The 15,511-nt window shown below is 38.6% G+C and overlaps 1 protein-coding gene across 5 annotated transcripts in view; it reads right to left on the bottom strand.

Annotated features, from left to right (window-relative positions):
- The window catches only part of col14a1a (collagen, type XIV, alpha 1a), a 90,213-nt gene that overhangs the window by 46,845 nt on the left and 27,857 nt on the right, over positions 1 to 15,511 (bottom strand). For all 5 annotated transcript variants that reach the window (XM_053233013.1, XM_026939729.3, XM_053233018.1 and 2 more), the window contains 12 exons: positions 15,096 to 15,225; positions 14,683 to 14,825; positions 13,762 to 13,891; positions 13,366 to 13,505; positions 12,779 to 12,905; positions 12,110 to 12,249; positions 10,179 to 10,311; positions 9,689 to 9,733; positions 9,094 to 9,236; positions 5,316 to 5,451; positions 2,683 to 2,805; positions 883 to 1,032 (listed from right to left, as the gene is read on the bottom strand). In XM_053233013.1, coding sequence (XP_053088988.1) covers positions 883 to 1,032; positions 2,683 to 2,805; positions 5,316 to 5,451; positions 9,094 to 9,236; positions 9,689 to 9,733; positions 10,179 to 10,311; positions 12,110 to 12,249; positions 12,779 to 12,905; positions 13,366 to 13,505; positions 13,762 to 13,891; positions 14,683 to 14,825; positions 15,096 to 15,225 — 1,540 coding nt within the window. The remainder of the gene's footprint in view (positions 1 to 882; positions 1,033 to 2,682; positions 2,806 to 5,315; positions 5,452 to 9,093; positions 9,237 to 9,688; positions 9,734 to 10,178; positions 10,312 to 12,109; positions 12,250 to 12,778; positions 12,906 to 13,365; positions 13,506 to 13,761; positions 13,892 to 14,682; positions 14,826 to 15,095; positions 15,226 to 15,511) is intronic.

Below are 15,511 nucleotides of genomic sequence, written 5' to 3' on the forward strand. Positions count from 1 at the left end.
TCACCCTCCCCAGCTGGTAGCTGTCGTGCAATATGGGAGAAGTGGCTGGTGGGTGGGAAGTTTGATGTGAGCAAATCTGGGGGGGAAATGGGAAGGGTGATACACAAATAAACTGTATTGGATTGTGTGTAACACAAGCTGGGCAAAGCTCTACTGTCACTAAAAAAGACAGTAAACTAGTAGTACTTAAAGGCAGCACTGTCACCTAGGACATCTGATCTGACCACCAAAGACTATGTGTATGTGTATGTGCATGTGCATGTTAGGGGGAAACACAATGCCACTATGTGTATCTGTTTAGAGATCCAAATATCCATATCGGTATCAGAAGAAGTATCTGTAACGGAAACCTGAAGAAATGGGTGTGGCCAAAAACTGAAGTTTTTTTTTTTCATTCAGTTACTTTCTTTTTTCATTCTTTTTTCATTCTTTCATTGAAAATCAGCGCTGCCAGTATGATCTGTGAATTCTGGCTCTGACAGTTACTCAACCTGAGCTACATTACTCAAGTTTATAATCTCAAATAGAGGATTTTTTTTTGCACCTGCCTGTAATATTTTATAACAAATTTAGTTGGTTCCATTTCCCAAAATATAAACAAACTAGCAGCCTAATTTAACCCACCACAACCCTGACCAGGCAGTTGCTAAAGATGCTGTAAATGTGTCAGCACCACATGTTCATGTTAGTTCATGTCACACCTCTATTCTCAACCAGATGCCCTATGAAGCTTTCTGGCAAGCTTTCTAAAAATGTATAGTGCTTCTCCTATTCATGTCTGTATCTGTTTAAAACACATTTTCTGTTCACTCTGAATAATGTATTAGTATTCAGTTACATCCCTAGTTTGTGTGTGTGTGTGTTTGTGACAGACAGACTCACGTGTCTTGGCTGTGCCGGTGAGAGGCTCACTGGAGCCTGTTGTGTATGAAGAAATGACCTTAACGCTGTATTCAGTGCCAGTCAGCAGGTTGAGGATCAGCAGTGTGTTCACATCTTCTCCTACGAACGTCTCCAGAGCAGGACCCGACACTGAACACAACACACAACAAACAAGCAATAACACACATACTCACAAACGCCAGCATACATATACTGTACATCCATCTCAAAGCTATGTAGATTTAAATTTCAATTTCAAAAAATGAAATCTGCATTAATTCACTACTTAACAACGCCATCACACAAACTAATTTCACCTGAAGCGTGTTAATCAGGCAGGGATTTAGCTTGCTCCATTGCACAGAATAGTACAAAAGAAAAAGACAATCAGAGTTCAGCGTAGCAGAAGACCAAATAATGAAAAAGGAAAACAACATGGAACAAAGCTCACCCACCCCAATACCTTCACAGAAAGATCACAGACTAAACAAAAGAGTAGATAATAGAGGAAAGCTGATCCATACAAATCTAGAGTATATTAAAGTATAGATTTTCTTGACCCTTTACTCAATACTCATACACACGTATACACAAGCCAGGCAGATTTCTGATATCCAATAGCCAAATGAGCAGCAGTTTTATGATGTATCTGCAGTGTGTGCAGCTCTGCTTGTTTAACAAGTTATTAAACGTAGGTGGAGTAGCCACTTCTCTCCACCACAGACTCGACTTTTAATATAAATCAGGAGTTTATAGAAGCTCAATTTTAGTCTCCACTCAAAGGGCTTCAGTGGAAAACACTGAAAGTGAGGGATATTTTTCCTTCTGGTGTTCTACAACCAAAATCAGAGTTTCTGTTTACAGCTGAAACGGATCCTGCAGATGGAAGAATGGTCATATACAGACCAGCAGATGTAGAAACAGATGTTTGCACACACTTAGCTTCACAATTTCAGCAGCAGCATTTATTCAATTTGGCCTTGTCTTACACATTAAAAGCTTTATTTAAAAACCTAAAGGCATTCCCATGTATAAATTACATCAACTCCAGAATTATTGGCACCCTTCACGAACAAAGGCAAAAACAGATAAATAAAAAGAGTAAGATGAAATAACGCTTGCAGTTAGCAACATTTAATCCATAAAACAGACAGCAAATCATAAATATAGGGACACTGTATTAGTTTAACACAATATTTTTCAAACATTAGTAGATTTTTTCCCCAATTTAACCACAGTTTTGGTCATTTTGCCAATTCTCACCAACAAGCCAGCTCGCCCCATCACATGTTATGGCATGGAAGAGGGTTGGGAGCACAGTTAGCACGAGGGTATACTAACTGGGGACGATTGGTAGCATGGCTAGTACAACCAAGACATGAAGCCAGCCACCACAACTTTTCAAACTGATGCTCATGCTGCATCACAGGGCAGTGTAACACACTCTGAGGAAAGTGCTATCTACCCTCTTCCTTGGCTAGTGTCATTCTGATTGACAGGGGAGAGAGTGTGCCATCCCTCCCACTCAGAGAGCGTGGCAAATTGTGCTCCTTAGACTCCCAGCCACTGATAGCTATGGCATCCTTCGGATTCAAACTCACAATCATGCAAAGATAGGGCAAAAGCTTTTCTGTTGCACCACTCAGGAACATTTTAAGTAGCAAACTATTTCAGCAAAACACTTTTTTCAAAATTATCAGGACCCACACAATTAATATTTGGTGTTGCCTCCCATGGAGAGGTTTTTGTTCAGACCACAGATTCAGGTGTGTAAGTGATTGTGAGCATGGACATACACACCAGAAGTAGGCTGGTAGATGATCCTGTAGCCCATGGTGGGTGAGGCAGGTGTGTCCCAGGTGAGGCGGAAGCGGTTGTACCATTCCTCAGACACCCTCAGGTTGCTGGGTGCAGTCAGTGGTACTGGCCAGCAAAGGGAAAACATAATCATAACAAGGAACAGCTGTGTTTACTCGAAGCCTACAGCAGCTTTCAGCAGACACTAGGTTTTAATGCAATACCTAACAGGTGCCTTCAGTCTGAGCAGCTAGAACATTCATCACTGTCATATTTGCCAACCGTCCTAATTCTCTCAGAGTCCCAATTATCACTGTCTTCACCTGGTGTTATCCCCAGCCAGGTTCACAAATCTCCCATATGGTTCTCATTTTAACACACATTTTTATTCCTTTTCATCGTAATAACCTCCATGCCAGGTAATTTAGCCAGCTAATGAAGATCTGATCTACATGCATAGTCAAAAGACACTCAGTTACATTGTTGTTCAGTGTAACCAAGGCATTGTATTATGTTACTTACCGATGGCTAATTATTTTTATAGCTAATTATTTTTTAGTCTCAAGGTTAGCAAAATACCCTTAACCATTTCATTCAGTTCACTTCCAAATGACCCATTTTGAATTTTTATTAAAAGTGGAGCAATATTAGATGATTAAAACACTATTAAACATCTTTTCTGTTGTAAACCTTTATATGCTTAAGGTTGTTTGGCTACTGTACAGTATATATATATATAACAGAGATTAGAGATTATGTTCAGATAATTTTTTACCCTGAGATTAACAACATGAATAAAAGTGTGTAAAATAAAAATGTGTGAACTAAGTGGTAAACAGAGAAAAATGATGCCACCAAGACCCATCCCACAAACATGTGATGCACTGTTTCCATCTATACTGTTCATAAGTGCCCATAAGCCCAGCATCATAGGGTATATTATTGGATATTTACAGGCCATGATGTAGAATAGTATAGAAAAGCTAGAACTCTTAAGGGTTCTTCGGTTGTCCATAGTTTGTTAGAGAACTCTACAACAGAATGTGAAAGGATTCCAAACTAGAGTTCTTTTAAGAAGATATTAACCCTTAACTATACAAAGGAACATAAGGATTAAAAGGCTTTTATGATCTTGGCCTAAAAATCTCACATCTCATCATTTGTCACACAGTGAGTCCTCTACAGAATAAATCACCCTACTGACATTTGTTATAACCCACAATGCAATCAGAAACAAGAACAGATAAGATTAAGGAATTGATATTAATCAAGACATTAATGCAAATAACCAATACAAGCTCCAGTTCATTTTCAGTTAGAGTTCACTGCAAGGTGTCATTAACATTTCTAATCAGCAAGTCACAGAACAGTAAATTGTCATTGGAAAGTGATCATTGAGAGTATGCTAAACATAATCAATTCCATCAGAGGAAATAAGGCTAGTTTGATCACTTCATTACTGCTGGGAGAGTGGTGCTGTAATGGATGGCTTTCATTAAGCTTATTAAAGAGTAAAATCAATATTAGGCTGCCTGATTGAAAATGCACTCCACAGGGGCCAGGAATGAACCTCTGGCCTTGGCCAACTGCATCTGCATAAAATGGTTGCTGACAAGTTACAAGAATAGTGTATTTTCTACTGATGTTTGCTGTTCAGCGACCTTTTTCCCAATTCACAGTGGAAGCAGCATTTGTGTTTCTTGTCATAGCATTGTTTACACTGTCGCTCATAGAGAAACTGTGGCAACAAAAAATGCATTTTTAAAAAGTCTGTTTAGGGTATCACATCTGTACAGAAGCTGTAGATGATGTGAGGCCTTTAAAGTGGATTTTTTTTATTATACAAACAGCAAGTACAATAAGATTACATATCTGAACACTAGAATGTATATAATTTTTAGGTACCTCTTTACATTAAGGTTCCCTAAACTAATATAGTTTACTCAATTAGTTAGCATTAACAAATGAAAATAAGCTGATGTTATTATTATTTATGTATTTTGGATCAAACCCGGGTTATGAGACCACAAGCACTCTGATTTACCTAAAAATCTCAGTAGATAGTAACAAAACTCCTATATGACCTAAAAACTGTGGTGAAGCATTAAAGACGTTAATGCCTAGGCATGAGGCATCCACATACAAGTTCACTTCTCCCATAACTTAAAATGTAACAAAATATATTAACTCTTCAATGGCTTTTTAACTGCATCTGGATTGAAATCGTAGTGTGCCCAAAAATAAAAACCCAGCAAATGGAAGTAGAAATGCATCATGGCAGCAGTGATAGTTTTTTCAGTAAACTCGTTGATATATTTATATTTACAATACGACAGTTTGTACACACACCTAGAATACATTTAGTGAACTAATATTTGAGTCAAGGGATCAATAAAACTCCCAAATGATCATATGAGTTATCAGGGAATGTTTGATATAGGTATTAGGTAGGCATCCATTATGTTTTGTACTCTCTTGTATAATTTTGCACAAAAAAAAAATCCATTTCTAGCAGTTTTGGCAATAAAGTCAATGTCATGACATTTACAATACACATATAGTTCACTGGCAAGCTATCAACTTAGAGTAATGTGTCATTTGTAATGTGGCAGTAGAGGACAAGAGAAGAGACTCACATGTACGGCCAACGGAGGACTGAGAGAATGCGCTATCTTCTCCCTCCGGATAAATAGGGTTAACTGTGATCTTGTATTCTGTGTCTGAGAGGAGAGGCTGCAATATCACACTCTTTCTACTACCTCGGACCAGCACCTGGAATGTAGCAGAGAGAAACGTAACAATTTTCATATAAAAGTTTGTAAAGTACAGATGAATCTTGGTTTACTTTTAAGAAGGGTCACTTAAGGTGGGTTGCTTACTGAAATGTGGCAGTTACAATGGAAACAAAGGGAGCTATCCATATTGCTGTAGTCACTCCTCACAGACACATCATCAATCTCTCTCTCTCTCTCTCATACACACACACACACACACACACACAATGTTGGATCTCTTGGATCCAGCAATTGTTTCTATGTGAATATCTGTCTATGTGTGACGATAATGTGGTGGTCAGGCATAATCTGTGTCAAGCCAGGAAGTATGAAAATAATCAATTAATCAATTAATACTTCAAATTTTATGTTGTATAAACCTTGACCTTTTCTAAATATCACTTATTTTAAAATAAATAAATGGACCATCCATGTGTAGGAATATATGGATATTAGTAAAAAGGAGATAATAATATAAGTAAAATGTTCAAAAAATAGTTGATTTTGATTTATGAACTATTTTATAGAACAAAATTTTAGAAAATATAATTTCTCAACAAAGTATAGCAGTATTCTTGATGTACAAAATGTACACAGTTTAGGAATGTTACATGAACGATCTAATTTCAGAGGTTAAAAAAAAAATCTATCTTCAATGACAAACTAGTTTGGCAAAAAAATAACTGTTATTTGATTTAGGGTTTTGTGTAGAAAATTTGGACAGATACCAGAGACATGCTGCCCTGAGAATGGCAAATAGTCTAGTGAGCAAGAGAAATCAGGATAATGGTTTAGGTGAAATTACAGTAATGGCCTCAAGTAATCTGGAGGCGATTAACATTTTAACATTTTTCTAAAAACAGACATTGAGTGGACATTATGCAGAAAAGGGATTAAAAACTATTACCTGAATTTACTGAATAGAAAACAGCGGTCTTGACTTATTCGAGTTGACCTAACCTGACCTATTATGTGACCAATTCCTTACTAAGTTACATAACTTACATAATCAAGACCCTTAGCAAGTTACATAACCAAAGGGACGGACAAGTCATCATTTTGACTCATTCACCCTCGGTAAGGGTCGTGGTGGATCTGGAGCCCATCCCGGCAACACTGGGTGCAAAGAGGGAGAATTCACTGTGGGTGGGATGCCAGTCAAATGCACCACACACACACACATACACACACATTTACACCTATGGACAATCTAGTGTAGGCAATCCACCCTGCTGCGTGTTTGTAGACAGTAGGAGGAAACCAAAGAACCTGGCACAAACCTTCATGGGGGAACATGTGAAACTCCACATTGCACCCAGGACCCTGGAGCTTTGCCAATATGTCACTAGGATGGACATGTGTTTTATTGAATTCTTGTTTTGCTAGAATCTTTAAACTACTGACTATTATCAACATTAGCCAGGATCTGTTTACTCAAAGGAATTTATAGGTTTAAAAGTTGTATATACAAAGTTAAAAAAATAAAAATAAAAAAATAAACTATTACTGGGGGGAAAAAATTACGAGAACCATGGTTTGCAGCATTAACTCAGTTGACTTATTATTGAACTTGTAAATAACAGAGCTACTTAAAATGAGAGGAGCAAGAACTTTTCTCATGTTTGTGGGGAATGACTTTGCCAATCACAACAGACATTAAAGATATGATCAACATAAAATTCTTTTAAATCTTAATAAGATCTGACAAGCATCTGGCTTACAACTAACTTCATGTTAAGCAAGGATTTTTGATAATGATTCATTTCAGCTCCAATGTGTACAACCTGCCGTGTTCAATGAGCCTTATCAAGCGTACACTCCGTCAGTCACTCTGCTGGAGGTACACGATCCCACAGAACTCCTATTAGTGGAGCTGTCCACCAGACCTGTGGTGCTGAAACCAGATGACTAGAGCTGCTTTCCTTATCTCGCTCTCTCCAACTCTCTTTGAAAATCTATCTCAAAATGACTATGTCCTCATATCACTCCTCTCCAAGAGCAATGGAGAATGTGTTGTTCTCTGGTCTTCTTCATCCTCCTACTCTCCCTCTTCTTTTTTTTTTTATCTATCCCTCTCAACATGTCTCTGTGGCAGTGACCTAAATGTCAGTTGAAGAGATAATGGAATTTCCTTTGTCCTGCTCCTGCCTCCTTTATCTTTCTCTCGGCTCGACCTGCAGTGACTCACTCTGAGAATTAAAACTCAGGTGTGGTTGATGGTTAGACATACACTGCAGCGAAAATAATTTCAAACTGTTTCCTTAAGGATAACTAAATATTTTATCAGCGAGAAACAGGGGGTCAGATGACTTCTCTCTGTTGGCCAGATCTGATTTATCATGTTTAGCTGAACAGCACCATGGCAGATTATAATCGTGGCAAGCCAAGGTCGAATCAATGTCAATAAAATGTAGCGTAAAAACGACTGTGGCTTTCCAAATGCAGCGTCTGCTCATCCTCTCAGAAGGATTCTGAGAAATAACTGATTCAAGAGACAGATATGTTTACACTACAGGGAACAGTGTTCAAAAATACCCAAAGGGTGTTGAGCCAGAGGCATTCCTTACAGCAACTTAAAATCGAGAGAGCATGAACATCTCAAGAGCTGCCTATATTAGTAAAAAAAAAAAAAAAAAAAAGAAAAAAGCACTGCAACGTGCATATGCATACTAACTGACAGATAGATTGATACATTTTTTCAGTAACTACAGTCAAGCTAATAGGAATGGTATGCAGTTACAAGTGTGAGGAAAGTAAGTCTGGGAGTTTAAGGGGTTATGATTACTTCTGAGCCTTTCTCACTACACAGTGGTAATAAATTTCTCATGTTATATTTGGGGTGAGAGAGAAGAAAATCCTGACATTACAGGACCTCACTGGAATACTACTGGTGGTACTGTCACTGTGTTAATGGTTTTTTTTTTTTTTTTTATAAAAAGCAACAGAGCACTCAAGTCAAAAATTTCTTCTGTGACTTTTGATAGGTTCACTGTTTTCTGGTTTATGTATGTGTGGGCATGTTTTTAAATCTTAGTGGGGACCAAATGTCCTCACAAGAAATATCTGACAGAAATATCTGACAGTTTTGACTTTGACCTTTTTCAATCATTCATTCATCTTCATCCTGGTAACTGCCTTATCCTGGTCATGATCAAGGTTGATCTGGATCCACGCCCAGTAACACTGGGAGGTGGGAGAATTCACCCCAGATAGGATGCCAGTCTAGCACAGAACACAATGCACACACACATTCACACACTCATTCATACCTAGGGGAAATCTAGAAGAGCCAACCTGCCTGCCTGCAGGTTTACTGGAGAAACCAGAGGAAAAACCCATGTGAACACAGGGAGAATATGCACTGAAACACCACACAGACGGTAACTCGAGCTCAGGAGCGAGCCAGGGACCCTGCAGCTGTGAACTGGCAATGTGCCACCGTGCCACCCAGCTACATCTTTTATTTTTTTTAAAAACTAAAAGAGCCTAAATGCTTTCTTTTGGTTACTGAGGTTAAGGTTAGTGTTAGGTTTATGTGTGGACATTAATTAGCCGCATTAATAATTGTCAGTAGAAGACCCTCACAAGGATAGCAAGACCAATATGCTGGCTGTGTGTGCGTGTGTGTGTGTGTTCTCACCGACTCTTCTGCACGGTCTCCTCTCTGGCTGACGTAGGTCACTCTGTACTGCTCAACATCTGCATCATCAATGTCCCAGCTGACCTGCAGACTGTTCGTGGTCTCATCGTCCACCAGCACATTCGTCACTCCCAGCCGCATGACTGGAGGACACAGCTCAATGAGTTATCTCTTCGCATTCCCTAACACTCTACCATTCTCAATTCAACTCCACCCAAACAAGGCATCACAAGTGCACGAAAGGCAACAGCAGGTTGTGAGACATTGCTAATGGAAACCTGCCCACTTGCCACTAGACTAATGTAATAAACTATTAAAGCACAAACAATTCTAAAGCACAAATGATTAAGCCACTTAGCAGGCTGTGCCGCGGTGCTTTCTCCTGAAGCAGTAAACAATGTTTCTGCTGGAGCAGTAAACAAGTGCCATCTGGCTCCTCCAGGATACGAGTCAGGGAGAAAGAAGCAAAGAGACTGGGAACAAAGAGCTCTCTGCCGCTCACTCTTTCTCCCTGCGGACATGAGCACGAGCTTCTTCCACTGTCCGATTCACACAGCACAGCAGCATGACCAAACACACATCAGTCAGTTCTCACCTGGTGGGGTTGTAGAGGGGAAGGCTGTGGTAGCAGGCATGGGCACTGGAGAGAAGAAAAAAAACAAGGGTTATGTTAAGGTAATATAGATAGTATGGTTCAAAAGTCCACTACCAGGAAATGGCATCATTTCATCTAACCAAATTATATCTCAGAAGATGACTTCACCAACAGAAGTCAAAATAATGACAAAGTAATAAGATGATGTGATGTGTTTTTAGTACTGACAACACACCAGAGTACATAGAGGACTTAACTAATTCAGACAATATACCATAGCTGTCATTAAGACTAATGGAAATACATCAACATTTATTTAATGAAACAAAGAGTTGGAAAAAAATGTATTTCAGATATACAACAGTAAAAAAACTCTTGGCCCAGTTTTCAAAAATATAATACTGTACTTTCTTAAACAAACCGGCATCTAGAACAACTAAATGTTATCCATATGCCAAAGTCAACTGATTTTTTTAACACAATGTCTTACATGTGGTCTCTAAAGCAGGTACAGCACTGCTCTCAGCCTCATCTCTATAGACAGCAGACAACAGCACTTCATACTCAGTAAGAGGAGAAAGATCATTCACCACATAGGTATTTATGTTGCCTGGTACAACCACCTTTATAACACAAACAGAAAAAAAGATGTATGAATCAGACATGAATGGAAAACATGACTGTCAGTCTGCATTTAGAGTAAGAGTAGTATTAAGAGTAGAAAAGCTAGTGTATACACAATTTTATGTATATTTGGAAGAGGTATAGTGATATGGTGTATCATATATTGTTAGATTGGAGGCTCTCGATTTAATACTTCCACCTATCAAACAATATGTGAGGTGTAATAAACATTTGAACTAAGCACATTGTTTTTCTGCTGATTCAATCTGGGTTAAAGAAATCACAGTGAGGAATGGGACACAGGATTCACAAACACATCTCGAGCTACAGAGAGCTCTGTGACTCTGATAGCACAACTAGCTAACAAAAGAATAGGAAAGTTCCTGTGCTTCAGACACGCCTCCTTGTGAGTCACCACCAGTGAAGGCTTAGCCATGCTTACATGCACAGTTTTTGTTTCATTATACGCTGCTACATGACTGAGAGGATCATTATTAGTATCACTATAAAGTTTTAGTAAGTTTTAGTTATTGCACTTTTTTTAATGCTGGAGGTTTTAATCAATTGAAAATGGAAACTGAAGGCACATATGTAGACAATGCTTATTTTTGCTATATCGAAAATGTATTGAACACCAACATATCGTCGTATTGTATCGAATTTGAATTTTGTGTATCATAACACCCCTAATATTTATATATGAAAGTTATATAAAAGCAGCATATATTTTGTTTAACACGGTGACAAACACAGTAGCACCACTACACCACCAGTGCAAGTAGAGAAACCACTGATCACACCACTGAAACAAAATATTGTTTGATATATATCAGCAGTTGTGTACACATAATCATACACACAATAGATTTTGGTTTTACGTTTCATCAAAGTGAGTCTGGACATTTGTGAAAATATGTCTGCAGCAGTGGGTCATGGAGCTGCAGTGCCATTCCAGCCCCATCTCATGGCGTGTCATTATTTTCTGCTCCGACGGCTCTCAGTAAACATATTGACCTGCAGCACTATCTGTAAAGTACAGCTGCACCAACTCCCGGCCAGTCATAAAAACCTCTGATGCATTTTACCACACACACACACACACACACACACACACACACACACACACTCATAATGTTCTATACCATGTATTGCAACAAGAAGCTGAAATACCTTCATTTGGATAAACATACCTGATCAGGGGGTGTACTGGTGATGATATATAAAATATAAAATTACATTGTAATTGTTGATGAAAAGCTAATAAATAAGACTCAAGTACCTAATAAATATCTTGATATCAAATACCTGTATAAACCTATACTTTCTTTAAAAAAAAAAAAACATTCCCTTCAAAATGTCCTTTCTCCTGTTCAGTCTTAATCAATTATTTAATTCCATCTGTCAGGAATTCATGGCAGAATTGTGGGGAGAGGAACAGCATGCTCCTTGGTCTGATGAGAAATGCCTCACTGAGAGTGTTTCGCTATTTGTCCCAACATTTTTTGTAGCAACTGGGAAAATTAAATTCTAGCTGACAGTATTTCCTGAATATCATGTTCAGGTGAAGGTCAGAAATATGGGAACCTTCAGGTCTGTGGCATTTTATCTTTAGCACTGCACGGTGATAAAAGTGAGTCACTGCACCACTGACAACTCATCCGAATGCTTCTACTCTTTTGTTGGTAATTTATGATTATTACAATACTTCTGCAAGTAGTTAGAGCCTCTGTGTCTGCCATATATACTTTCAATTGTTTTCCAAATGTTTTTGAATATACAGTGTGTAATATTTCTGACCTCTTTAGTGTCTCCTCCTCCTAAGGATCTCCAGGCGAGTTTATAAAGCTCCACTCCGTCCCCTGGTTGTGTCCAGCTCACCCGGAAACTATTTGGTGTCACCTCATCAATCTTAATGGACCGTGGAGCTGGAACGAGTTCTGTGTGACATCAAGATAGAGAACCAATCAAGTAGTTTTATTAGCCAGAAAAATAAATATATACTGTACATTCTAAAAATTACCCTTGCACTATTCTGGTACGCAGTCATGCAATTTCTAGCCACAAAGTAAGCCTACACTGACATCTGCATTTTTTGCTTGAACATAATCTGCAAATTAGCATATGTATGATTGATTTTAGCCCCGAGTAAACTTGCTGAAACAGCTGCTACGCTTACTTTTTAAAGATAGAGGAAAGCTATACAAAATTTTTGTGCGCCATTAGATTACTGAGATGACACTGGCAGACTGCCTGTGAAAATGATAGTACAGATCTATCATTGACTGCAGATAATGAATGCTTGCTGAGTGTAATAGACTACTGTATCAGCAATAGTACTTCATCTGGAAACGAGAAGGCTTTTGGGCAAATCTGAGCTCAGGCCAGAAGAAAACGCAACATTAAATTATACAGCAAAATTATTTTTATTATTACATTCTGTATGGACCTTAAATGAACTATCCTTACTTGTGGTGAAAACGCCCTTCAGGGGTTCTGACTGATCCCCATCATACACAGCAAACACAGACACTGTGTACTCTGTTTGGGAGGCCAGGTTCCGTAGATATACATTAGAAACTGGACCCGTATCAACCTGAGTTACAAAATACAAATCACATTAAGTATCTGAACATAGTTTATATGCAGAAACAAGCCATGGTTGTGACGGTTCACTTACATAATGCTATTTATATCAAAATTATATCACTTATAATTTTTTTTATATCAAAAAATAGTTATACTATTTTGTTACATTATGCCAGTATGTAGTGTATGTGATTTAAAAAATGCAAGTCTTGTTAATTCCAGGTCCATTTTTTAAATCCAAATACAGAGTATAGTATTTCTACTGAAACCTACAAGTGATCATTTTAACAATTCTCTTTGCAGAAATGTTCTAGTAGATTTAACAGTACGTAGTTTGAAAAACATTATTTTGCACTGTCATACTGTTAATGTTTTCCACACTGATACTGCTGTCATGTGATGGGGTGAGCTATGAGGTTGGTAGCTTCAACATCTTATTCGGTTGCGTATTATAGATAATAACTTACCTCATTAGTTTGTGCACCGTTACTTTTGACGTACTTCAGCCGATAGCCTTTGACTGTGCTTGACGGTGCATCCCAGTTGAGCCGCACCGAGTTGTGGTCCACCTCAGTGACACGAAGATTACGAGGAGCCTTCAGAGGCACTGAATATACACATGAAATCAGACTATAGCTAGAGCTCAAAAAAATGCCCAATTATCATTTCAATCTGGTTTTAGTTCATTTTAGTTGTATTCTACTGAGTCACCAAGTGGACTTCTTAAACCATAAGTAAATGTTAAAAAATACAATCCAGATTTACTTTCTGTATTATGTAACATTATGAGCTGCGAGTAACATTTTGAGCTGCGAGTGAGACAGCAGTACTGTGTGTGAGTGTTTCAGGGAAAAATCACTAACAGGTGGTCTCCTGCATAGTAGCAGGATCGCTGGCCTCATCTCCGAACATGGCATAGACTGTCACTGTGTATTCTGTATCCGGACTTAAACCCACCAGCCCAAAGTCTGTCACGGTGTCTGCTACTTTGACCTGCAAAGCAAAACAAGTCCTCCACCATCATCTTTAAAGCATTTATCGGGGCTTCAATCCACTTGCCTCTTCAGTGGTTTATTAATGAAAACTCCATTTAGTCAATAAGAACGCAGCACACTTTATGCATCACAATAAGCGTGAAGGCATTGATTGCTTAATTCAAGTGTTCTGAAAGTAGGACAGTCAATAAATTTGGCTCAGGCTGCATATGACTAAAAACAACAGTGTTAGAGAAAATAAACATCTCTAATAGCAATGCAGTGATTCCATTTTTGTTCAGACCAGATATGAGTTTGAGTACATGTTTCTGATACTCACTGATAATGATACTGATACTGAAATGAGTAAGCTACTCAGAGCTGTTACGGACCTTTACACTTAACCATGAATATGTTTCCCGGTTTAAATAGTGGGTACAAAAAGTGCACATGAAGATGCTGAAGTTCCTCCCGTTGATATTTTCACAGAGCACAGTTTGCTGTCTGCTTTGCTTTGACAGCCATCATTAATCGTGAAATAAATTCAAATTGCTGTCATTTTGCATCGTCTGTCTATTAGCATGGCAACATACACTAAGTTTACGTCATATAGTATGACAGGGAACCGGATGTTGGTACCTGAGAATTTTTTGTGAATATGAATAAAAGTAAATAAGCATAGTGTGAGACCCATGTCTAATACTAGTATCAGTATCAATGTATCCTTAATCCGTAGCATATGTGTAGCTATGAAACGTGGTCTGAAATGTGGTGTGATACCCAAACATATATATGCTGCTGATTTCTTACCTCAGTCTCATCAATAGTTTCACTGATTAGGGGTGCATACACAAGCATGTACCCAGTAGCCCCTTCTGTAGGCCTCCATCGAGCACGCATGGTGTGTTGAGTAACATCATACAGCTCCAGACCACTGACCACAGGCAGAGCCACTGAAAACACACATGCATGATTACCATATAATCAGATATTACAAAAGTGTCATGGCATTTTTTTTCAGTCACTCTCGGACCAACCAATGGTTACAACTAGTGTGCACGAATAAGCATTAACAGTGTGCATAATAAAATTACATAGCATATGGTATAAGGTTTCTACAGGAAGGTACTGTGTGTAGTGTGAGTATGAAGTAGAGATTTCAGGGCATTTATGTTTGTGTTAGTGTGCGTGTGTTTGTGCGTGTGTGTGTGTGTGTAACTCACGTGTGGTTTCACTGCCCCTGAGAGCCTCACTGGCTGAGGCTGCGTACACAGCAAACACAGCAATCTCATACTCAGTCAGGGAGCTGAGGTCTTTCAGCACGGCTGAGGTCTCTGTGCCTTCCACCACAACCTAGCGTTAAATCAGAGTTGATTTTGCTTTCGTCGCTTGGAACTCATATCAACAGGTTTTAGGTTTATACACATTAGCTCCAAATCTCTAGATATGTCTAGAGCAGACAGCTGTAGGCAATCTGCTAATAAATATTTTGTGAGGAGCAGAAGGTGGTTGCACAGAAAGCTCATAGCCATATATTCTGCCTTATCTACGGTGGCCAAGAGATGCATATCACTACACAATTGCCAGAATGCAATGCAAAATCCCACAACACAAAAGCAAATCTGAATTCAAATCTCAA

This window comes from Pangasianodon hypophthalmus, chromosome 1 (assembly GCF_027358585.1).
Source record: "Pangasianodon hypophthalmus isolate fPanHyp1 chromosome 1, fPanHyp1.pri, whole genome shotgun sequence".
In the NCBI taxonomy this organism is placed as follows: domain Eukaryota; kingdom Metazoa; phylum Chordata; class Actinopteri; order Siluriformes; family Pangasiidae; genus Pangasianodon; species Pangasianodon hypophthalmus.